This window comes from Antennarius striatus, chromosome 4 (genome assembly GCF_040054535.1).
Source record: "Antennarius striatus isolate MH-2024 chromosome 4, ASM4005453v1, whole genome shotgun sequence".
Taxonomy (NCBI): domain Eukaryota; kingdom Metazoa; phylum Chordata; class Actinopteri; order Lophiiformes; family Antennariidae; genus Antennarius; species Antennarius striatus.
Window position 1 is genome coordinate 10,653,816 of NC_090779.1, and position 24,900 is coordinate 10,678,715.

The following is a 24,900-nucleotide window of genomic DNA, read 5'->3' on the forward strand; positions in this document are numbered from 1 at the left end:
TCCACTGTTATGATCTGAGCTGGTGAGCAGTGCTTTTAAATATGACAAGACAAATTATGCACTGAAGCAGTTAGTGTTGTGTAGCATAATGTGTCTTTTAAAGAAAGTGGGCAAAAATAGAGAGAACCCAAAACTGAATCAGAATGCACGTACAATAATTTGCCTGTGCAGTTATTGTGGTCTCCGTCAGTACTGTATTTCTGTTTTGCAGGATTCATCCCTCCTCCTCTGATATTTGGTGCTGGGATTGACTCGACTTGCCTTTTCTGGAGTACAGACTGTGGCGACAAAGGCGCTTGCCTGCTGTATGACAATGTGGCTTACAGACACCTGTACGTGAGCCTTGCCATCATCCTCAAGGGCGTTGCCTTCCTCTTGTACACCACAACATGGTATTGCCTACGAAGGAACTACAAGCAATACATCAAGGGCGATGAGAGTCACCTGACACCCTCTGACTTTTACCCTTCCTTAACAGAGGACCCCAAACTAGTTGACAGGACAAAGTTTATATACAACCTAGAGGACCATGAGTTTTGTGAAAATATGGAATCGGTTTTGTAGACCATTATGCAAGAAAAGGACAATGTCGATATTCTCAAAAGAATATTTTATGAATTTGTTCTATTGAGAGGATAAAATAGAATTTTTTTTGATAAGGCAATCTATTTAAGGACCCATTCAGGACACAGGAGTCACAGCTGCTCACAGCCTTCTACTTCCAGTGTAAACGTTAGAAAGGGTCAGTTGTAGTCGTTTATGTATCAGCAAGATGTCGTCTAGTGTTGCTGATGAATTCCTGTCTTGACTTGGTGGTAGAGGATGACTGCAGCACTGTGTGGCTCAGTCCTAGTCCATTATTAGTGTGGACATGATGACACTTCAACTATAGCTGCCATGATGTTTTAGATCTTTCACGATCCCAAGCATCTGTGTAAAAAAAAAAAAATCACACAGCCAGTCAGTGCACTGTGTGACCTGTCTGTCTAGATTTTCTTTGGATACACCAGTTTTTCAAAGTTGCCAAGTTTACAGACAAGCAGTCCATCACTCAGTAACTTTTATTTCATTGCAAATATGTTATTTAAATTCACTGGACTGGATTGTTGTAGCGGCCTACATGATGTTTCAGCTGTCTTGACCTAAGTCTAATATCTACAAAGAAGATAGTGTTTTCATGTTGTCGTACACTGTTCAGTCTCTCGTACTCTTGCTGGATTACAGGCTCTGTTTTTGATGTAGTCTTGACTAGACTGTGAAGTCTTGTCTCAAGGGTGCAACTGTGCAATTCACATCTGATACATCCATGTTATTTACGAGTGTTTTGTCAGATTGTGAGTTTGTTTTTTTTTACTGTAGATCATTTCCATGTTTACTTTTACACCTGCAGAGTTTATTCAGCCTAATACGTCTTAATAAGGGATCATTCAATAAGAATGTTGAATATGTTTTCTTCTTACTTTTTCACCCAGTGTAAGAGCAAAGAAGAAAATCATACATGAGTTATGTTTCATTGTGTTTTGTGCACATTCAAGTAAAACAATGATGAGTAATATATTTGTTTCACTAGGCCCAGAATATTGTGTTATAAAGTATAAATTCTATATGATATAATTGTCTGTGTGTGTGTGTGTGTGTGTGTGTGTGTGTGTGTGTGTGTGTGTGTGTGTGTGTGTGTGTGTGTGTGTGTGTGTGTGTGTCAGTGTGTGTGTGTGTGTGTCAGTGTGTCTAATACAACAGAAGATTTGGGACAATTCATAAAGATGAAGGTAGTACGTTTCTTTTTGTCTGCAAATATGAGAATGAAACCTGAAATGTTCAAATGACAAATAACACAAATACCAGAGGAGGCAATCTACAAGGTCTAATAAGGCTCTACTGAACTCTCTGCAGTTAGTTTTACATTGTCCCTTTTCTTACACTTTTTGTATGCAACATATCATTTATTTTACTCTGGAAATAAATTATTTTTCAGAAAATGGTTCACAATTGTGTCAATGTGTTATTTGTTTATTAACCTTTTATTTGTTTATTAACCTTTTTTGAAAAGTGTTGTCCAGCCTTTTAATCAATGTGTTTAATTTGGTTAATTTGGTTTTACTCTTCTATAAACGACCTACTGTATATGTACCTCATTTGATTTGGATGACAGTGTACAAATAAGACAGTTACAATTCTCACATGGTTTTAAATTCTGTAATAGATCATCTTGTATGCAATTTATAAGATTCACAAGAACCAAAACATACTAGCTAAAAATAATTAAATTTTTCAATGATCACTCTGAATTAATAACTTTGGTAAACCGCATATTTCATAGATTGAAATACCCTCTTTCACTTTAATAAAGTGCCACAAGAGCAGCAGCACGTGACTTTTACCTTCTGGCATTCATTCACATTGCATCATATACACTCATTATTATTATACTATGCATTATATAAGTGCTCACCCATTAAGGTGTGAAGTAGGAAGCAGTCTGGAAATTATTGGATGACACAAGCAAAAAGAGCTCTCATATTCTGTTTCAAACAGCAGATTTACAGCTTCTCATTTAATCTTCAGATTTTAGCATTCGGTCACTTCATAGAAAAACCAAGAAGAATTAACTCCATGAAACTTCATGTCTGATATGAAATCATTTGCATATTTTATACTAAATCAGGTGAAAGTTTAATGTTATTGAAGATTACTTCCTCATATTCATTGCCTTTTCAGATTGCTGCTCAATATTTTATTATCTTTGGGTTGCAGCAAAAGGGGCATCCAATGTCAATACCTTAGCCAAACAAATATGAGGGTTCTTCTACAGTGCAAAAAGGATGACACGCTGTGGCGACCCCTAACAAGACAATCTGAAAGGAAGGTTTTAGTAAAAAAAGAAAATGCAATGTATAAAACGTTAAATCGAACTGTAAAATATGAAGCTAAAATGCAGTACAGGGAATATTACAATACAGCTTTAGTGGCTTACAGACCCGCAGTAAGTGAATTTATTAGAGGTCAGAGTAAAACAGAACCCATTAAAGTTATATGGGAGAAACGAAAGCAGCTTCTCTGTGTTTAGTTTTGTCCCTGGACAGTAAGCAGATGAGTCTCAGTTGATCTGAGAGGTTTGGCATAGTAGATCATTTTCTGAATGTAGAAATTACCCTGTGCAATGTGACCAAAGAGATTTTTCCCTTTCAAATTCAGCAGGATAAACTTCAATAAATTAATTCATATGATGAAAAAATATAAAGTAGATAAAAGCCAATGATTATTACTGAGCAAAAATTAAAGCCATAAACAGGATTTTTCTGTACCACATCAAGGGTGACTGTCCTCAATAACCGAACATTGTGGATACATATTAATTTGTGCAGGCTTTTTTCTTCTTCTTTTTACCTCCGGCAAGGTATTGGTTTGTGACAGGATTACTCAGTCATGAAGGGATATTGATGAAATTCGTTTTGAGAGGTAGAGTATAAGGAACAACTCATGTAGAGTTTCATGGTGATCCAGATTATCATTATCAGTACGGTTCTGTCCCCTTGTGTGAAAAAGGCAATCAAATGATATCCAAATTGAAACATAATGGTTAATGGCTAATTGACAAAAACAATAACTCAATGTTATTTCAAAAAAATCTACATGAAAACTGTTCAGGATCTGGAGATCCAGAATGTTTAAACCTATAGAGCTCAGAAAAATTGTCTCAAAGTCCATCGACTTTGAGACAACAACTAACAATCCTACAGTCTCGCAAATAAGAAGATTTAATTGTAGCTGAAACTGTGCTATTTCAGTTTCATATCAAATTTGACATCTTCAAAAGTCACTGAGCTGGATCTTGGAGGAAACCACCATTGTTTTATTGAATGATGATACCAATGTGACTCATACTATATTGGCCCCAATATAAGACGGTGTTTTTTGCATTGAAATAAGACTGAATAAGTGGGGGTCGTCTTACATTCGGGGTCTAGACATTATACCCATTCACAACGCTAGATGGCGCCAGATATTTTTAAAGTGAATGCTGAACTTAACTCCCCAGGCCAAAGCGAACCCCTGTCACGGAGTGGCAGAGAAGTATGTTAGAGTGGTGCAGGACATGTATGAAGACTGTAAGACAGTGGTGAGGTGTGCTGTAGGTGTGACAGAGGAGTTCAAGGTGGAGGTGGGACAGGAATCTCAATGGACTATGATGTTTGCAGATGACATTGTGATCTGTAGTGAGAGCAGGGAACAGGTGGAGGAGAAGCTAGAGAGGTGGAGGTTTGTCCTGGAAAGGAGAGGAATGAAGGTTAGCCGCAGTAAGACAGAGTACAAGTGTGTGAATGAGAGGAACCCAAGTGGAAGAGTGAGGTTACAGGGAGAAGAGATCAAGAAAGTGGAGGATTTTAAGTACTTAGGGTCAACAGTCCAGAGCAATGGAGAGTGTGGAAAAGAGGTGAAGAAGCGTGTACAGGCAGGATGGAACGGGTGGAGAAAAGTGTCAGGTGTGATGTGTGATAGAAGAGTTTCAGCTAAAATGAAAGGAAAGGTGTACAAAACTGTGGTGAGACCAGCGATGTTGTTTGGTCTAGAGACAGTGTCACTGAGGAAAAGACAGGAGACAGAGCTGGAGGTAGCAGAGATGAAGATGCTGAGGTTCTCTCTGGGACTGACCAGGAAGGATAGGATCAGGAATGAGTACATCAGAGGGACAGCACATGTTAGAGGTTTTGGAGATAAAGTCAGAGAGGCCAGACTGAGATGGTTTGGACATGTCCAGAGGAGAGATAGTGAATATATTGGTAGAAGGATGCTGAGTTTTGAACTGCCAGGCAGGAGGCCTAGAGGAAGACCAAAGAGGAGGTTTGTGGATGTCATGAGGAAAGACATGAAGGTAGTTGATGTGAGAGAAGAGGATGCAGAAGACAGGGTTAGATGGAGGCAACTGATTCGCTGTGGCGACCCCTGCAGGGAAAAGCCGAAAGGAAAAGAAGAAGAAGACTCACAAAATCAAGACAGCATTTCTTTGTTATCTTTATCAAACGCAGCAAAATTGCTGGACTGAAATGAACAATCATTGCATAGAACAAACCGGAATTAAATGATATATTTAATGTCAGTAATAAATAATAAATTATTACTTTATTGAAAGTGGGAATATTTGGCTTCTGCACTAAAGCAGTCAGAGAAGAAAGTGCTCCTGAAACAGTATTCCATCCATACTATCATTACTATCATTGAATGGTTTGAAAAATGAGCAAGTGTAGCTCCTGTGTGTGTGTGTGTGTGTGTGTGTGTGTGTGTGTGTGTGTGTGTGTGTGTGTGTGTGTGTGTGTGTGTGTGTGTGTGTGTGTGTGTGTGTGTGTGTGTGTGTGTGTGTGTGTGTGTGTGTGTGTGTGTGTGTGTGTGTGTGTGTGTGTGTGTGCTTATCAGGTCGTTGTAGACTAAGAATAGCACAATGTTGCTCTTCAAAAAGACAGATTCTCTTGTAGTCTAACAAAGGGAACACTATCACTGTCGGTTAACATCGCTCTCTGATACACAACTCACTTTTCACTTTTCACATAAAAAAAACTGAACTACAAATCTGTGGGAATGTGTCCCTACAGTCACAACAAGCCGGCAGCCAACTTTAAAGTAGAAGCTGATGCACATCCAGAGTTTCTCCTCATGAAGGGGCATCAATTAGGCAGATGGGTGTTTTAGTGAGACAAACTGTTATGCAATAAAACACAACAAAATGAAGCAATAAATCCTTGGTGGAGAACTTTAATTTATGGGTTTCTAATAAGGGTGAGGGGCACACTGTGCATGTTTCAGTACTTATTAATCTACTGGAGTGACTGAGTTCAGCCTGCTGACATTTTAGTTTTAGTGCTTGGCTTCTGAACAACAATATCACAAACTGTAAAAGTCGAGAAAGATGCATGCAGGATTTTACAATATGGTTTCTACTATAGATGTGTTCCAAATTATCAGATATTATCACAATGATAAATTATTATTATCAGTCTTCATGCACATTCTCGAGGCCCCAGCTGCTCTTTTCACTCTATGCTAAATGACCTTTTATCAAAGAGCATGAAAACAATAATAGCCTAATATATGTGAGAAATCTGAGAACAGATTTTGCACATGCTTTGTCTAATAAATGATTAACTTTCAATTAAACATCAGCTGACCATGTAAACAAAAATATGGTCGGTTATTGTGCAGTACACAAATTGATAGTAATAATCACATGAATGTTGAAGATGTGAGTTTATTTTACATAACTAAAGCCCAATCAGCAGGATTCTAACTCCTTATGGATGTTGATGGGATGAAGAGAACTGAGTAAGGTCCTTAGGAGTGATTATGGCCTGTGTGCACAGGCATTTCTAAGGTACAGATAATTAAAATGTTAGCACCCTTAGTGCTTAGTCACTATTTAATTAAGAAGTGGCTCGGGAACTCAAAGTTTTTTGAGGGGAAATGGGTCCAACATCTAGGTGCTTGATGAGAAGCAAAAAAAATCTAGCAGAAAACCACCAGAAAGACCAACAATCCCACCATGTTTCACGATAAACCTGAGCTTTCATACAATCAGAGATCAGAACAGGTAAGCAATGGGGACAGTGATGCAGTGATTTGTAGTCTGGTGCATTTCAAGTTCTAACATCAGCTCTTGATATTTTGTGCAAGAGAAAAAATGAAATTGCTTGAGCAATGACAAAACATTTAGAAAATGTAAATTCATTTAAACATTTAGATTATTAATTTTTTTTAAAAACTACCAACAGCAACCATGTAAACACACTTGCATGTGCATGAGGTGTGGAGGAGGAATTTAGAAATGTGCTTGAACTCTATTTTATATACACGTTGTAGTCTCACCCATTTCTGAGGTTGTAGCACAATGTCATTAAGAGAATATAATTTCAAATTCATTCATCAGATTTCTACATCATTCACCTGCAATCCTGTGGAACTCCTCCGTGATGATTCTGATGGGTTTATTTCCAGCAAAATAGAAAAACTGGGGTAAAAGTTTCAAGGTGATGTGCACTGAGCATCTCCCAATTTGTATAGATAAACTACCATTTACAAATAAAAAATAAAAACCGACCGGAACACTACACACAGCGCTGCTACAGAGTGTGTGTATGTGTGTGTGTGTGTGTGTGTGTGTGTGTGTGTGTGTGTGTGTGTGTGTGTGTGTGTGTGTGTGTGTGTGTGTGTGATGGATCAGGACATGAACTGGTATCGATCATAAAGAGAACTGTCTGGATATGACTGGACATCTGAAGGCGATACAAAAACATTTAATTCTCCATAAATTAATGCTGAAACTCCATCTATGAGCTCCTCGTCAAACGGACATGCCATGTTTGCCTCTAAAATACCTCTAAAATACAGAGTTATTTGTAAAACCTTACGTCAGTAAAACTCTCCGTCCGACAGAACCAGAAAATGAAGCCGTGCAAGCGTCGGTGAAAGGGGGGGGGGGGGTCAGAGGAAACCGTGGGTTAGTGGAATAAAACCTGCTACCAACCAGGTTAGCTTCAGAGAGTCTGTTACTGCGGTAACAAACCCAGAGGTTCAGTTTACCTCGCTTCAAGAAACTGGTCAGGGCTACTGCTCTAACTCTGAGTCAAGTTACCTCCCTTTGTGAAACCGAAAACCCTGGTTTTTCCTGACTTCAGGGTTAACTTACCCAGGTTTTCCACTAAACCTGCTTTGTAAAACGGGCCCACTATGTGATTTAAATTCTTTGCAATGTTTACCGGTCAATAGGATCAGCCCATGCAGTGTTTACATAATGAACAACGGAGTCACGTTCGTCTGAGAAAGCTGCTCAACAATCAGCGCAGAAATCAATAGTTATTAACAAGAGAGACAAACACGACAAAAATAAGAGCTAACTACGTAGAAATGAAGTGACTAAAAGTTTTTTTAAAAAGTTCCAGAGTTCCAAAGTTCAGCTAGTGTGCGCGTTCAAGTGGCTCATGCAAACAAAATACAAATGATGGGAGGGGTAGGGAGGTGCTGATAGAGGCAGCTCAGAGGGGGTAGGGGGGTGGGGATTGGGAGTTGAGAGCCACGCCCCATTAACACAGTAATTGGGGGAAGAAGCGATTTTATCAATATTCAATCAAAGATATTGAGGACCACGGACCACTTTGGGGCAAGACTTTTCAAATACAGTATAGTTGGACATCTGGCAGCTGAATGACATGAATTTTTTTTTTTAAAAACCATAATATGTGACTTTTAAGCAACTTCCAGTTATTTCAATGTGAAAGTTAAAAAGTTTATATGGTCTCGGTTGCAGAGTGAGTTTCTTGGTGTGTCAAAAAAAAAAGAAAACGTGTTGATAATTTTAATTTTGTTGTAAATTGTTTATAATCACTATAATTCTAGTGCTTATTAAAATTAGGAATTTCTGTTATGTGTCGCCAGTTAATATAAATTCATTCAGGAGGAACGCAATGGAAATAAGTAAATCAGACTCTACGCATTCATTTTTGCAAGTATTATACATACCCCCCACCCCCCACCCCCCACCCCCCCCCATAAACGCAATAAACTAATCTGTCAGCTCACCTCCCCTACCTGTCTACTGCGGCTTTGCGCCTCTCCACAGTGAAGCTACGACCAACACCTGATCAGAGCAGTCCGGAGGTGGTGGAGACGGAGGTGGGGGCCCCTGCGCCTTTAAGAGCCCTCCATCCCTCTGCTCCCACGGCTGGCTCCGGGGGTGCACGCTTTCAAAGTTTGACTGAGGAATAGAGGGAACAGTGGCCGCGGCGGCAGCTTCGCCCCATCGGGAGACAGACACCAATTACCATCTAACGGAGGTGTGGAGTGGGGGGGGGGGGGGGCGCTGCTCGTGTCCTACGACAGGAACAATGGAAGAGATGACTGAGCTGATTTTGGATTCCTAGTTGTGGAAAACAAAAGAAGGTTAATAGAACAGAGGGTCTGGAGAAAGGAGGGACCACCTCACCTCTCCTCTCCCCCCCCCCCCCCTCCACCCCCCAGCCATGCCGGATCCGGTCCGCACGCTGTTGTTCGGCTTTGTGGCGGTGCTGCTGGTGGTCCTGATTCTAGAAGATATTGCACAAGTGGAGGAAGAAACTGCGTAAGTCGCCAGCCATAATTTACCGACGCACGGTGCGTTTCGCGCCTGTCTGTGTGCTCCACTATGTTTCTCTTTATTTCCAGCTTCTTCTTTTTTTTTTTTTTCCTCACAGTAACCGAGTGTGTGTTGGTGACTATGTTGGTAAACGAGTCAAATAAATGAGTTTATTGAAAATTAATTGAAGTTTAGAGTTTAATCTGGAGTGCGTGTGTGTGTGTGGTTTTATTTCCACGTTTGTAACGTTTGGGTGCAGCAGGCGCAGCTGTTCCGACAGCAGCCTGCACCGGTCTCCAAGGATCAGGCTATTTGTCTTGCAGCAGTTTGCATGCGGGATAGGTTACGTTTACACTACAAGTGTGTGTGTGTGTGTGTGTGGGGGGGGGGTGTTTGGGTGGGATGCACATTAGAAAGAAAAGAGGCTTTCCTCTTTCATTCTATTTTCACACTTCACATAGACACATGCCCCACTTACATCTGACCTGAAAGATTTTCTTAATTTAACATCGAGATACTGCCACATGTAAAACCAGGTGCAACATCCTCTCTTCTCTTCTCTTCTCTTCTCTTCTCTTCTCTTCTCTTCTCTTCTCTTCTCTTCTCTTCTCTCCTCTCCTCTCCTCTCCTCTCCTCTCCTCTCCTCTCCTCTCCTCTATTCTTCCCTTTCTCTTCATCTCCTCATTACCATCAGAATGCTGTTTCCTGAAGCAAAAAAAAGCAGACTTTCGTCTGTGAAGCTTTTGGGTTTTTCACATTTCCATGTCTGCAAGAGTGTTTGTGGCTGTGGCTCACATTGTAATGAGGTCATTTCAGTTGTTGATTCACTATGAGAGAGGAACCAGAACCATGAAGCCAGCCTAATGCAATTATACTTTTGAAGTCAATAGGACTGTAAAAATCAGTGCAAATGTCCCGCCTGTCTGTCAGAGCATCTCTCTCCTGTTTCAATCTGCAACCGCTTCATTTACACAGCTGCAGCCAGCTTGTCGGGGTTTCATCAGATCAGATCAGTTCCAAATTAGACTGATACTCAAACACCTCAATGTACATACAGTGTGTTTAATTTAAATGCGTCTTAGTTGGCGTAATACCCCTGTGAGGAAAATTCCTTTTAGTATAATGGGGCTCCATTAAGGCCACATTTCTCCTCATTACACCAGCAAATGGGCCCACAGTGGGTTGCTCTAAAAATACCTAGATGTGCTTTTCACCTTCTTTCTGTCTTAAAAGACAGAGGTAGATTTCGCCCGTATTCATGTAATGAATACGGGCATTACATATGATATGATTACAGAGGGACTCAAATCACTGGCCCATTAAAAACCTAGGCTTGAGCCTGCAGTGTGTGACTCATAATTCAATGTGTTTGTTTTTCCAGAAGTAATGGACAGTCTAAGAAGGTGAACTGGCTCATCCCTAAACCTCACAGGTCTGAAATACAATTATCACACACACACACACACACACACACACACACACACACACACACACACACACACACACACACACCTATATTAATGCATATATATGTAGCTTTAATCCTCCGGTGCTTGTCAGCCCTTCTATATTTCAGTTGGTCAGTTCAGTCCTTTGCAGCCTTGAACACGGTGAGTCATTTGCTGTGAGTGTCATTACTTTTTACAGCAAGAGGGCTGATTCTAAAAATACTCATCAATCTAGTGGTATCTCTGTTATAATGAAAACATCCGGCATAAGAATGAGGATGAAGAATTCTCAGAGAAGAAAATGCTGCACTTAAAAAGAAAGACACTTGCCTGAATTTCAATGATTCCAAGTTTCACTTAAACTGAAGAATCAATGAATTTAGGCAAGGCAAGTCATTTTGTGTATATACACAGTGATGGAGGAACTGTTCTGCTCCTGTTACTATTGTAAAAGCTTCTCTGTGCTCCATAAAGAGTGGAACGTGATCCTGCCATACACATGTATTCATGCTCATATGCAATTTAACTATTCAAAGTGTTCTTTATGTAGACAGTGACCTCCATGAATGTTACATTATTATGTGTTTATATACTGTATACATTATATATTTTTATAATTTTTATATTTTATAACATATAATTATATGTTTTGTTATTTAATCATAGATTTGTTCAATCTTTTCAGTGTTGAAGCTAGTATTTTATCAAGCTTTTGTTTCAGTTTGAACGGGACTTGAACAGATTGTGTGAATAGCACTGATTTTTATTCACTTTCAGAAAGACTGCAATGCATGTGGATCAGACTATTTCAACAAGGTCGAGCAAAGATATATGTAATCTTGGTCCAAACTGCAACACTGCCAAGCCCTCGTCAAACAACTGGACCTTCAACAAGACCCTCTCCAACCTCATCAGGCAGACCCTCACTCTGCACCATTAGCTCAACATTTTCACACTTGACCGAGCAGACTCTCTTTTAACTCCTGTACATTTTCTCTTTTTGCAGGAAGAACGTTCTGAGATTTTTTGATCCGGAGAGAGATATTTCTATTCTGAAGGGCACCCTGAAACCAGGGGATATCATCCACTATGTTTTTGATCGCCACAGCACCACAAATATCTCTGACAACCTTTACCGCCTGCTCCCGACTGTGTCCCCCATGAAGAACCAACATCACAGGCGTTGTGCCATCGTGGGGAACTCTGGGATCTTGCTGAACAGCAGCTGTGGCCCTGAGATCGACTTTTACGACTTTGTTATCAGGTTTAATTTTTTTCTTTAATACCCTCAATGCATCAGCAATTTCAGTGATATCAAAGTTAATGTGAATTGTAAAAGAAACAGATTAGCATGATTGGGTTCATATAAGTCATTGACTTGCCCGAATTTTAACTTCGATTCAGAGTCTATGCCCATATGGCTGGAAATATAGTTTATTGATTTCACTTTTCAAAAAGCTGTCAAAGCTTTTTAAATTATTTAAAGTTTAAAATGAACTGCTGGACAGGGAGCAATTAAATGCACTATTACACACTGTGAAAAGCTTTTACATTCATAAGACATAGGTAATGCCCAGCAGAGAAACACCAACACTCTCAGCGGTTTGTCTTTCATTGACTGGAGGTTTCTGTTGTTGAGGCTATCAGCTGGCTCCGGTCTGTGTTTGGGTGAGACTGAGAGGGATTGTCATCACTATTCCTACCTGTCACTGGAGCAATATAAATCTGTCCAGAGGTCTATTACAATGGAAGGCACAATATGAGTATGCTGGTTAGGACTGTGTGTACAGAATGATCTCACAAAACACAGAGTGTGTAGGTACCTAATGTGGGTAACACCCTCTCATAAATCAATAGCTTTAATGATGTTGTATAAATGGAGAAAGAAGTAGCTGTCTGTGGTTGCACCTCACTGAACTGATTGATTGATAGTTCAGTGTACCGCTGAATCTTTGCATGCCCCTTCTTTATTCTGAAATTGATTCTTTTGTGTGTGTGCGTCTCGTCTTTTGTAAGTGCGGCGGTGTTCCACCAGCAAGGAAGAGGTCACGGTTTCTACTCTCCTGCAGCATGATAATAAAGCATGGGCCTGTCAGTAATGGTTGACTAAATTCAGACAACAGGGAATGTGGCATTTTGAGAAGCTGAAGAATCTCTGGCATTTATGTAGGAGATAGGGAGATAATGTCTCAGCTAAATATAGTTCTGTACCCTGAGCTTGGTTTACACAAAGTAGGCTGATGGCATCAGGGCTACCAGTTCTGGATGATTACAGCTCAGTGTCATGGTAATACAATAGAATAATAGTGAGCAGATGGTGCACATCTAACACTTTTTCTGTTTGCATGTAATCTCTGAGCCTGTTCCCTACTGCAGTCCTAGTGTATCAACAGCAACTATTAGGGTGTAAAAGAACACAGCGTCCTATTCCAGTAACCATGCACCTGGACATTTATGGATTTGCGATTATTCAGACGAATTGAAGTTTTTCTCTACTTCTTCTTACAAACTGAAAATGAAATTGTACCAGAAACGTAACGGAAAAAGTGGACAATTGTTTGGGAGACGTGATTTGGGTGAGAATGAGAATACAATGTTATTAAACACAAGCACACACACAAGTGTTTTCTTGCCATTATTTTCAGAAAATAGAGGCACTTCATTATGATAATTACAGGATTTTTGTGTTGTCTGGCATTTATTGAGAGTCCAATGTTAACATCAATGAACAAATGCCATCCTCTTCTTTTGTGCAGCTTTTCACTTGTATTTCCTCTCTATTTTACTCCTGGTAGTAATTTCTGTGTGGAAAATGGTTTGACGAGCTTGAGGACCTGTACAAAAAGCTGATAAATTAGAAGAAGAAGCCGAACAAAAGTGTCAGACAATGAGCTGCCAGAACAGCTTCAGTGCTCCGTGGCAGAGATCATTTCTCTGTACCTTTCAATATAAAAATATTTTTCAAAAGAAAAACCTGTGTAGTTAAAAATGTAGAGATAATAAGAATATGCTTGATTGCTACCATTGTAAAGTGAACATTGGTCCAAAGTACTGAATGCACTGGTGGTGGATATGAAGACATGAATATAGTTCTAGTGTCCTGAATAGAAGCCTTAGCATTTATCTTTCCCGTCTGATTTAATCAGGTTATGCCTTTAATGTAACCTCGTCTGTACAAGTCATAGATTTAACAAGACGAATGTAGGAACAGGCTTCACCTGCTGTCATTCTATTCAGTTACTTGAAATCCCTCAGGGTGCTGCCAGCTTGAAGAATAAGTCACACCGGGGCCGAATAGTTAGTTTCCTCTCCGATTTAGTTTGGGCTTGGCGTTTCGTAGCATGTGTGTTCTGTGAGGGAGGGAGGTGAGAAAAGATGTGGGATGTTACAGCATCATCAACATCAGCACCCATGAAGGGTTAGAATCAGAAGTGTTGACTATGTGATGGACCTGTCTCCTTAAACAAACAGCTGTTCGCAAGCTGTGTTGGTGTCACACTCCATGAGAAACAATCACTCTATCTTTGCCGATGTGTGTGCTACAGTCAGGTTAAATCAGCTTCATCAACACAGCCCAAAATAAAACAAATCAGTCATCAAGCAACATCCTCTCTGCCCTTTGACCTTCCATCCTGATATATTACAGTAAACAGTCAGAAAATGTAAAAAAAAACCAAAAGAGTCAAGAAAAAAAAGGGCAAAGAAATGGGTAATTAAAATATATTTATACGCCAGAAATATTTCACATTTGAATTTGAGTGCTTTGTCCCCGTTTGCCTCAAGGTGTAACCTGGCACCGGTGGAGGAATACCATCAGGATGTAGGCTGGAAGACCAACTTGGTGACCATGAACCCCTCGGTGGTTCAACGGGCTTTTCAGGACCTCGTCAGTGAAGAGTGGCGGGATCGCTTCCTGCAGCGGCTTCAAAGCCTCAGCGGCAGCGTGCTGTGGATCCCAGCTTTCATGGCCAAGGGGGGAGAGGAGCGCGTGGAGTGGGCCCTGCGCCTCATATTGCTTCACACCGTGGACGTGCGCACCGCCTTCCCTTCTCTGCGGCTGCTCCACGCTGTCAGAGGGTGAGATGCGGCTCAGGAACGCACCCGCTGCTCCTGGTGGGCTGCGTCTAATAAGAACACCTGTGAGCAGCATAATAAAGGTGTTGGCAAGCTCCAGCCTGCAGCTGGCTATTTTTAAACAGAGCAGGCCAAGGGCAGTCAGCATGCTGCTGAGATTGCTTCTTACCTCTGATGTGTTCGATTCTATTGCACAAGTCTGTTTTTATTTGATTCGTGTAAAAGTCACCTGAGTAAGAAGGAGCTGATTAATTTGTTGCCTTTAACACTGGAAATCATTGGAAAAATCAGTTGTCTCAAAAGTTTTACCAAAGATCTCAATATGTTTTTTTGTTTTATCTTCACACACGCAGAAATATTACACTAGGAATTCACAACCTACCTAACAGCTTTTGGAGGTTGGGCTGTGGTGTTGTGTTGCTTTAAACCCAACTCTAATATCTTCTTATTCACAATTACTAAGTAAACACTGTGAAGTTTACCAGGTATGTTTATCATATTCACCGTTTTAATTTAGCTTTTAGGAAAGCTACCGTTTTCTAATGAGCACCAAACACAAAGTAGGCCTTGAGATGTCCTTGCCTCTTTCCTCACACACTCTGCCCCAGATTATTCCTGCAATACTGTAAAACCATCAGCCACAACTTATGCTATTTTGCATGCTCCATTGAACACTCTATACATTCAGGCAGTATAATTAGACTGTAAGATCAGTCACATCGCATTCGCTGGAAATTGTCTTTGTCCTTGCCTGAGGTGTCCTTCTTATATTGGTGTGTGATAGATGATAGACACAACCTAGAGCAAAATCCCCATCAGTTGTGGCAGATGACAGAATCAGCTGAACCACATATCACTTAAGACTATTTCACTGTTATTTAGACCTTGTTTACTGGTTAAAATGCTTTCCACCTGCTGTAGTGTTTGGCTGGACTCTGCTGTTTGTCTTTCATGGTAAAAGATCTGGCAAAACCTCTGCATCTCAACACAGACTCCCACAGCAAATGCGCAGCAGCAGGGAGCAGAGATATCCAAGGGGCTGAAGAAATGGGCTAGCGGTTCAAAAATTAAAACAAACCACCTGCTCCTAAAACTGCTGCTGAGTATAGCATGACGTCTCGCTGTCAGAGCTCCTAGGTCACCGCAAGAAGAATGCAATTATGTAGAGTTGTACCAGTGTGTGCCATGTTTTATTAAATGTCTGCTGCAGTAAAAGAAGGTGTGCTCAGCAAACACAGGACAACACATTTATTTTAAGTCACCCATCAAGGGGTAATAGATAGGATTAAGAAACTTTGACAATGTGGTGAGACAAATCTATTTTTCACAGTTTAGCTTCCAAAAATTTAAGACTATTTGCCTTGGGAATGGACAAATGGAAGTTGTTGTTGTGCCGATGGCAGCTCTGATGTGAAAGAAATGGTAAGAGACACTCTTAAAGCGAAGTGTGGTATAATCTCGCTTTCTTGTGTTAAGAAGAAATGCAAAAAAACAGATTGAAAAATCTAAAAATTTTAAATGGAACTTTCATGTTACATATTTTGTCCAATCATGAGGGAAAACCCAAGCATAACAATTTTGCAGTGGTAGATAATGAAAGGTGGAAAGAGCTAGACCAGAAGAATGCATGAAAAAAATATTTTAATTTAAATTAACCATCAATTAAACAGCTGGGTCCTTCATTATGAATGAAAGATTTTCTGACTATTAGACTAAATGGCTTCTAAAGAGAAAGTGGGTTTTATCACTTCATCCATTAAGGGAACAGAAGAAGAAACCAAAAGGCTGCTTATTGATTTCAGATCACAGCTTATGAGAAACAGTTTGGTGACAAAGTAAATATATCATGTCATGTCTTTTTTTTTTGCTCTGTTTCCAGTCTTGTACTGTGTTAGTCCTGTGCTGAAATTTAACTCATCCATGTCTTTGTGCACAGGTATTGGCTAACCAACAATGTCCACATCAAGCGTCCGACTACCGGTCTCCTCATGTACACGATGGCTACTCGCTTCTGTGAGGAGATCCATCTTTACGGCTTCTGGCCATTCCCACTGGACCCGCGGGGAAAACCGGTCAAGTACCACTACTATGATTCTCTTAAGTACGAGTACACATCCAGATCCAGTCCTCATACCATGCCTTTGGAGTTTAGGACCCTGAGCACATTGCACAGACAGGGGGCGCTCCGTCTACACACCGGGACCTGTGAGGCTGAGAGACCACAGAAGGAGCTCCAGAGCAAATGAAGAGATTATCATGGGAACAGTTTTCTTGATTCTACAAACATTGATTTTGTCACCACAATTTGGTGAAACTTTAACTCATTTCCAGGAACTGAAGGAAACTTTTTCTATTTTGACCTCCTCTGGTGACTTCTTTCACTGGTGGGTTTTAACTTGTAATGAGATTTCTATGGCAACCTTTCAAACAATGATACTCTTGTGCAGCTGGTGTAACCCAACAGCTCATGTTGATATAGCTTGTGTCTGCTGGTTCTGTCTGTCTATAATTACCTTAAACATCCTCATTGAAGCTATCACCAAATACAAGATTCAAGTATGGTACCATTTAATCGATTAATGATTCAGAACACATTTGTGGGAGTTTTTTCATTAATCCTCAGATGACATTATTTAATCATCACAGTTTGGGGTACAATAGGGCTCCATTATGCATGTTTAGTCATTTACACTGCATGTGAACAGCATTAGCAGGTGGGAGATTAATGGTGTTGTGAGTCACTGGTTGGGCCACAAGATGGAAGCACTTAATAATCAGGGAATTTGATGAAACAAGTAAAAATGTTGGACAACAGACACTCTTTAATATGAGCCACCCTTTAAATCGGGGTTCTGTGAAACAGATAATGTGACACTTTTTCTACTGAACATTTTATGCTTTTGTAGTGTCTTAAAAAGCACCTTAAACAATGTTCAGAGTCAAACAGAATATTCAAAACCAAAATCAGACTTGAGTCAACCTGAACCACCACAAAATAAGGTGAGGTAAACTGAAGGGACAGCTGAATGTGAGGAAATGTGGTGAATTTTACTCAATGTCTGTGAGGTTAAAGGAGTGTAGCAGCTGCTCATTTAAGAATGTTTACTCAGACATCGCCAATGGTAAACTTGCATTGTAAACTCCTCTTAAAGAGCCCTGCACTAGAAGTGTTAGTGCAGTGGCAGTGGTAGTTACAAAACAACTTTTAGTGAATGTATAGGTGATATTTTTTCCAAATGTGAGAAATGAGCCCGCATGTGCTTTAAATTAATCTCTATCCCCAGAAAGCAACAGTTTCAGTGCAGTAAGGTTGAAGCTGATGATTCAAAGGCCTTTATTTACTTGAAGTAATGTACATGTACAGCACTTTTGTATTTTGGTTTGTGTTCAACTTTAGTTTGATTGAAGCTGCTAGTACTTTGTACGCATTCAGTGAACTTTACACTTTTAAATTGGATTATTCTTATGCCCTGAAGCAAAAATGTTCATGATTTATCCAGGATGGGGAAGACATACAGTTATTGATTAACTTGAAGACCATAAATAAGTGCCAAAATGTGAAACAAGTATGTAAAAATGGTACATTTTATTGAAGGTCTATTATGCCAAGAAGATATCAGCACCAATATTACGTTACTTAAAATATTGTTGCAATAAGTTAAGATCGGTTATCAGATTCATTCTTCAAATCAAATTATGCTTTTACAGTCTTTTTTTAATTGTTTTTTTTCTGTGTGAGTGTGTGTGTGTGTGTGTGTGTGTGTGTTCTTGCTTTAATACCAGGTGTCTTATCAAATGTTTCTTTTTATTTTTCTGCAACAACATGCCTCACTTCATTAAAATTGACAGACATATTTGACATACTGGCGGCTTTGTAGCCGAACAAATAACTCCTCACGTACGTCCGTGTCATCTGTTCCTGAAAGTGCTATTTTGACAGGATGCGAGTTGGATGTAGGCCTCTGCTGCCACTTAAGAGTAAACATGCCGCAGACGTCAGCAGTCTGAAGCAATGAAAGGTTTATTTGTGAAAGATTGTCTGACTGCAGCAAAAATAGAAACATTTTCTAACCAACACAATTAAATTTATTAAGTTAGTTAAGACCTGGAATTTGCCACAAAAAATATTCTTTTGATTTGGTGACTACTGTCAAGCTGTGGGGATTGTGCTTTGTAGATTTTCCTGACTACTTATCATGTATACTGATTGTCCAATTGTTTGCATGTTTCAAATTTATTGATACTAGCAACTTTTGTATATTTCTTTTTTCTTGTATTTTATGAAGCCTATGACTCATGTACACTTTAACTGTGCATTATGACAAAGTGAATGTTTGTTTTTGTTTTTTTACAAAAAATACACAAAAGGCCAGAATGAATAAAACCCTCAAGCATCTCTGATTAACATTTCAATGGAAACCATTTATTTCAGTATTGTAAAACAAATGGAAAAGGAAATAGTTGTGTCTGCACAAAACATCTGTGTCAGAGCGTCATTTTCAATAAATCTCAAAAAACAGTTTGAACCTTTACTATTTTTGGTTTAACTGTAAGATTAGAGTAATCAACTAGGCTTTGAATTGCCACCACAATGACTTTGATTCAGTTTACAAGAGGAACATTTTGCAGCAAAAGATTCCATCCTAATAAAAGTCCCGAATTAGCATCTTCAAGTCACCAAGCTTTTTCCACACAACTAAAGAGGTGAGATTTGAAGATGGGGAGATGTGAAGTAAACAAAGATGATGTTATTTTATACAAAATCAAATTATCAGAGGCTCATGTTAAAGTTCAATATGATACAACATTGAAATGAACAGCGGACCCAGAGCCTGAACACGTGAACACGTGAAACCCAGAACACGTGAAACAGCCAAATGGAAAAAATATGATGAATTGATTTGTATCACAATGATCCAAAGCATGATTCACACACACCCTCCTCGTACATTAGCAACAACTATTTATTCAGTCTTCTGTAAATGTCAACAACTTCTGTTTTGCACAAAAAAAGACACAAAGTTCTTCACCCCTAAAACAAAGTATTGAATAGTTCAAACAAGAACTCCTAATGCAACTTTATCAACTGCACCTGTATGCTATGGTGCAATATCAAATTACATCACAGATTAAAACAAAAGGTCACCTTCAACCCCCACACCCACACACATACACACTTTTGCTGCACAAACCCAATCTACGTGTACGCAGCAGTTTACTGTAATTACATTTACGCTGCAGACAAGAGACAAGCATGAAACAGCTGAGAGAGGTATTCTAAACTCTGCTTTATGTATCCATTACTTTAAATGAGACTTTTCCACTAAACGTGATGTATTTGCATTGATAAAACACATGTAATAACCACTTACAGTTGTCATTATTTTTAATGGTACATAAAAGCTAATCTAAGGGGACAAATCATTTGAGGACATGGTCAATGCCTGGCAAACACCAACATAGAACACAACTGTCAAAGACTTCTTAATTGTCAGAAGTGAATTGTTGCCTTTAATCAAAGAAGAGTACACCGGGCTTTCAATTGAAATGGTTTGTCTCTGCAAATTACTGCGCATTTTAAATAGTACACTGTATTCTAAAGAGCAAGACAGAATCACATTAGATAAAAATGAGTTGCATGGTGCAACTGATTTATGAAGATTTAATTTTAATTAATTAAATTAGATCCAAATGAAGAAAGATTTGGTACAATTTCTGACAAGTTCTTCTGAAAAAAATATTTCAGGTCAATTTCTGTTTGGATTTAACAGGAATACTTGAGCCACGAATGGACTTATTCTGCAGGATGTCACAAAGCACCAAACTGATCTTTCACTATCTAAAACAAAATACAAATATTGTAGATAGCATCTGGTTACTCAAAATGAAAACTTTCATATATAACTGTTTTGATTTCAAAAATAAGACTGTCTCCATCAATTTATTTATGTCATTGTCAAGAATAAAGAATTTTTTGTTGTTAACTTGATTACACACAGTTATTAGATAACTGAACACACCTGATCAAGACGGATTACAGTGTGCATACTGATAGAAAATGGATATATACCACACACTCCTGACAAAAAACATCTGAAATGACATTTGACTTTGAGCTTTTAGTCAAATATGAGCCTTGAAACTTAAAACTTAAGATGAGATAGCAGCAAAATAGGAATGTCTGAAACAACATTGTAAAAAAAATACAGCACAACAGTATTAAGTCTTCAGTATATACGCACAATAAAATTGTTAGTCAATAGAAATATATTTGGTATGAAAAATGTAGTTGAAAATTGCATTTACTGTATCTTAGTAGATTCTTAGTAGTGCAAATTTTACAAAATTTGTAGCACGATAATTTTTTATGCACTTAACAATGTCTTTAGTGGCTAGCCAGTATTTTTGTAAGAAAATGTAACTCCTCAAATCACTTTTGGTTAATTCTGCTGAATTAAATATGGGTAACTTGTAGCTTGAAAGCAGGTTGTCATAATAAAGCCCTCAACTGAACACCATGGCTCAAGTTTAAAAATTAAATGCAAATCACAAAATGTCAAAAAACGTAACAAAAGAAGGCGACCAGACTGGAGGTCACTACCAGTGTGAATAATGATTGACTTCAGAGGACAATTCTCAACATGAACTCCACTGATCTGATATAAGAACAAATTTGGCACGTTAGCAGCAAACAGTTCTATGATATGATATGGTTCTAGAACAATATATAGATAAAAAGCCATGCTCAAGCAGCACATTAAATTGCAGATTTGGAAAGATTTGGTTCCACAGAAATACGGACAAGCACTCGGGCTGCCTCGGACAAAAATGACGTTTTCACATTTCCATGTCCTTGTTGAGTTCACCTGTAAAGAAAAAAAAGTAAAAACATAATTACTTCACGGAATTTCATCTACAGTTACTGTCAACATGGTCAGGAAGGAATATGTCGTCCAGCAGGATTCTGTCTGACTAGGAATTCAACAATGTCAGGTAAACAGGACATCATATCTTCCATTGAGGAAGTGGTTCTGTGTTAAAGAACAATAGTAAGGACGGAAGGGTGAAACCGAATGTCAACATTGCACATACAAAAACAATGTTTCTTTAAAAAAGTGATTCTTCCATTGTTGGAATACAAGTAAATGTATTCTTTGAAAGTAGTCTTTCATAAACTTTTTCTACGTTCTGTCTGTATGTGTTTGCTTCTGCATCTCATTTTTTCTACTTAAATCTTATCATGTCTACGAGCAGAGAGAAGTGGTAAAACTGCTTTTGTAGCACAAACTAACCGGTGCCGTCCTGCAAGTTTGATCAGAACAGACCTGTTCTTTACTTAGGGAAATCAATTCAAAACCTTTTATGAGTTCACTGGAAAAAAGGGAGGTGAGTAGAGAAATTGAGAAGGTTATAGTCTAAGCACTAAGTACTGCGAAGTAGTATTAAGTCCTTTTATCCAAACTTTAGGAACCACTGGAGTATTTCCTTACTGTACGAATATGTTCCTGAAGAAATAAAAGACCATTATCTGTATTAGATTGCTGCCCACGATGCACAGATCTTCCTTAATTCAATAAGGCCTGCTGCATTGTTCTGGATGTGGAGAGGGAAGACAAACATTTTCTGATTCCAGTTTTTTTTTTAAATCATTATTGTAGAATATGGACAGGGAGTCCGGCTATGTCACAGAGATGTCTACAGAGGAGGCAGCAAAGTCCGCAGAGTCGTGGTATGTACCTCATCATATGGTGCATCACAATGGAAAGGACAAAGTAGTGAATAGGCTTTCAGACAATTATCAACAGCATTGATTCTGAGTGGTAAGTCACAGAAAGAGCAAACCTGTATTTGACGTCAAAGAGGGTTGAATCATCATCGTCATCATTTTCTTCATTTAGAGGGGCCATTTCCACACGTTCAGCAGGTGTCGTTATAATATCATATTTCCGTGTTTTTCGGATTCGCCTTCCAGATCTGTGGTGAAGACAAGTGTCAAAAATGAGACAAGAAATAAAAGTCCGCCATTTCATCTGGATGGTTAAACCACAACATCAGCTGTAAAGCTATTCTGAGAGTCTCCACATGGTTAGTGCACTCCTAACAGTATGCTGTTTTTCCTCAGATACAACTATGCAGAAAAGATCATTAGATTAACAAAGATTCCACAAACTTTTGTGATCGGTAAGTACATTATCAAACAAAATATAAGGTATTCTTTGGCTACAACTTTTCAAATGGGGTTATTTTCTGTTTATATGGCTGTTTTATGTCATTTGAAAGATGGTCTGTTTGATTACACTGAGGTACGTGATGGCAATTTTGACTGTTAACTGATATTTTATTATAAAAATGCAGCCCCTATGTATGACTAACATAAAACACTGTGTACACTATGAAAGTAAAATGACTTGAAATGCTCTGAGGTTAAAAAAACAACTTCCTATTACATATAGACTGATTTAGATTCAACATTCAGAGACATTTAAGATAAAACTACAAAAAGAGGTTGATTACTCATGTGTCTCCAAACCACAATTCCCTATGGCAATCATTAACAGGAGCATACATTTAGTCCAGCATTCCGACACAACCACTCAGTCACATTTAAAAGTAATGTGATATAAATATGTTATAATGTCACTGGTTATTACAGCATTAGAATTTAGACCTGCGCCTACCTGACTATTTTGATGACCAGGCATGTGATGAGAGCAGCTGTTACCACCAAGATGAAGTAAACAATGTTTTTCAGAGTTGGAAGATATGTCATTATAGATGAAATCCTGGATCCTACGGCAGCATCTGTCCCATTATTCGTCAATTCATCTCCGCTGATGATGGATGAAGATGTTGAATTTAATAACTGCGTCGCAGGTGAAGAGAGAGTTTGTGGTTCGCCGCTAACCCGCCAAAGAGCCGCAATCACACAAGTTAAAGCCAACCTGAGCGTCAGCATGTTGCTGGATTGAAGAGTGAAATGCAAACGAGGTGTTCTTTCAATAGTTTCTCCACAGTAGATGAAATCCGACCGCAAGCAGTCACATTTTACAGGATCCGAAGCCAATGTCAGAATTGCTATTTACACAACTGATGACAATGGGAGACGCAAACATCCATGTCTTTTTCGAAATAATGAACTTTGACGTCGTTATTTGCTTCCAATGCGCGTGTGCCTTCAAGTGTGTGGCAATTCCTTCCTGATTACATTATGTCTTCTGGTAGAGATGGGGATAATCCGCCTCCGGAAGGGCTCTGCAGGCTGGCCGGCTGTTCCCAGTGCTGAAGAGGAGCTTTATGTGGACTCGTGCTGCCTTCAGGGAACCCTCGGACTTCCAAGAGTCATGCAGCCTCCAAAGAGAAGATACCGATCGATTCAGGGGAAATAGATACAGTATTATCTGTGTCAGGGTCGCACTTCTTAAATATTTTCAAGTACAGTATTTTGTAAATACTTAGACGAAAATATGGCGAATTAACCTGCTACCTGTTTACTCAAATCCTCAACGTAGGTGTTAAATATCATATGCTTATACTGTATTACTTATTTCCTTCTATGTTAAATAAATGTATTTATTACTTTACTCGTTGATTCGTTTATTAGTCTATATGAACACATACAGTAGGTAAAATACGGATTGAACACGCCACCATTTTCCTCAATATACTTTGAATGGGTTTTACCGAAATCACCAGATGTCGGTAAAACCCATACAACACTGACGTGCAAAGAAATCACACCTTAGATATCTAAAAAAAATAAGTTATGTGTACTAAAATTGAATGACAGGGGCAGTATTGAACGCAATTAATTATTTAATTAAGTATTGACAAACTACTACCTGTAGTTGCATGGTAGTGTTTTTGAGGTGATGTGCAGTGTTCAATTTTGGCTGTTAGATGAATTTCTTCTTTGAAACCTGTTAATTCATCTTTCTGAAGCCCTCCACAAGTGGTCCATGGCTCATACACAACTCTTCGGATAATTCTTTTAACTAATTGTAATTGTAAGTAATTTTGCAAGAAGCACCTGACAGCCAGTTTATGGTGAAATTATGTTGTTTTCACTGTCAGTCTATGGCCCCAACAGCACTCACTTGAAGATTCAGAAGTTTAGAAATCCTTTTGTAGCCAATGACATCTATGTTTTGCAGCAATGAGACTGCAAAGATCTCTTCGCTTTTACCCATCATTTGATGGTCCTTATTTGACACCATGGCCACAAGACACCTTTTTATATGCCATCAGTTAGAAGTGAACGAGCTAACAAGAGACTGGATTTCT

General features: G+C 39.0%; 2 protein-coding genes and 1 long non-coding RNA gene across 4 annotated transcripts in view; all 3 read left to right on the top strand.

The window, feature by feature from the left end:
• The window catches only part of slco3a1a (solute carrier organic anion transporter family member 3A1a), a 39,335-nt gene extending 37,353 nt beyond the window's left edge, over positions 1-1,982 (top strand). For both annotated transcript variants that reach the window (XM_068312442.1, XM_068312441.1), the window contains one exon: positions 212-1,982. In XM_068312442.1, coding sequence (XP_068168543.1) covers positions 212-564 — 353 coding nt within the window. In that variant the 3' untranslated portion in view covers positions 565-1,982. The remainder of the gene's footprint in view (positions 1-211) is intronic.
• Positions 1,983-8,865: 6,883 nt separating this feature from the next.
• On the top strand, positions 8,866-21,484 carry st8sia2 (ST8 alpha-N-acetyl-neuraminide alpha-2,8-sialyltransferase 2). The gene is made up of 6 exons (XM_068313177.1): positions 8,866-9,103; positions 10,479-10,529; positions 11,323-11,460; positions 11,552-11,809; positions 14,329-14,622; positions 16,556-21,484. The coding sequence occupies exons 1-6, from the start codon at positions 9,006-9,008 to the stop codon at positions 16,863-16,865; spliced, it is 1,149 nt and encodes a 382-aa protein (XP_068169278.1). The 5' UTR covers positions 8,866-9,005; the 3' UTR covers positions 16,866-21,484.
• Positions 21,485-22,599: 1,115 nt separating this feature from the next.
• LOC137594004 (uncharacterized) lies at positions 22,600-24,200 on the top strand. The gene is made up of 2 exons (XR_011035199.1): positions 22,600-22,800; positions 23,842-24,200. It is a non-coding gene; the product is annotated as an uncharacterized lncRNA (long non-coding RNA).
• Positions 24,201-24,900: the final 700 nt, after the last annotated feature.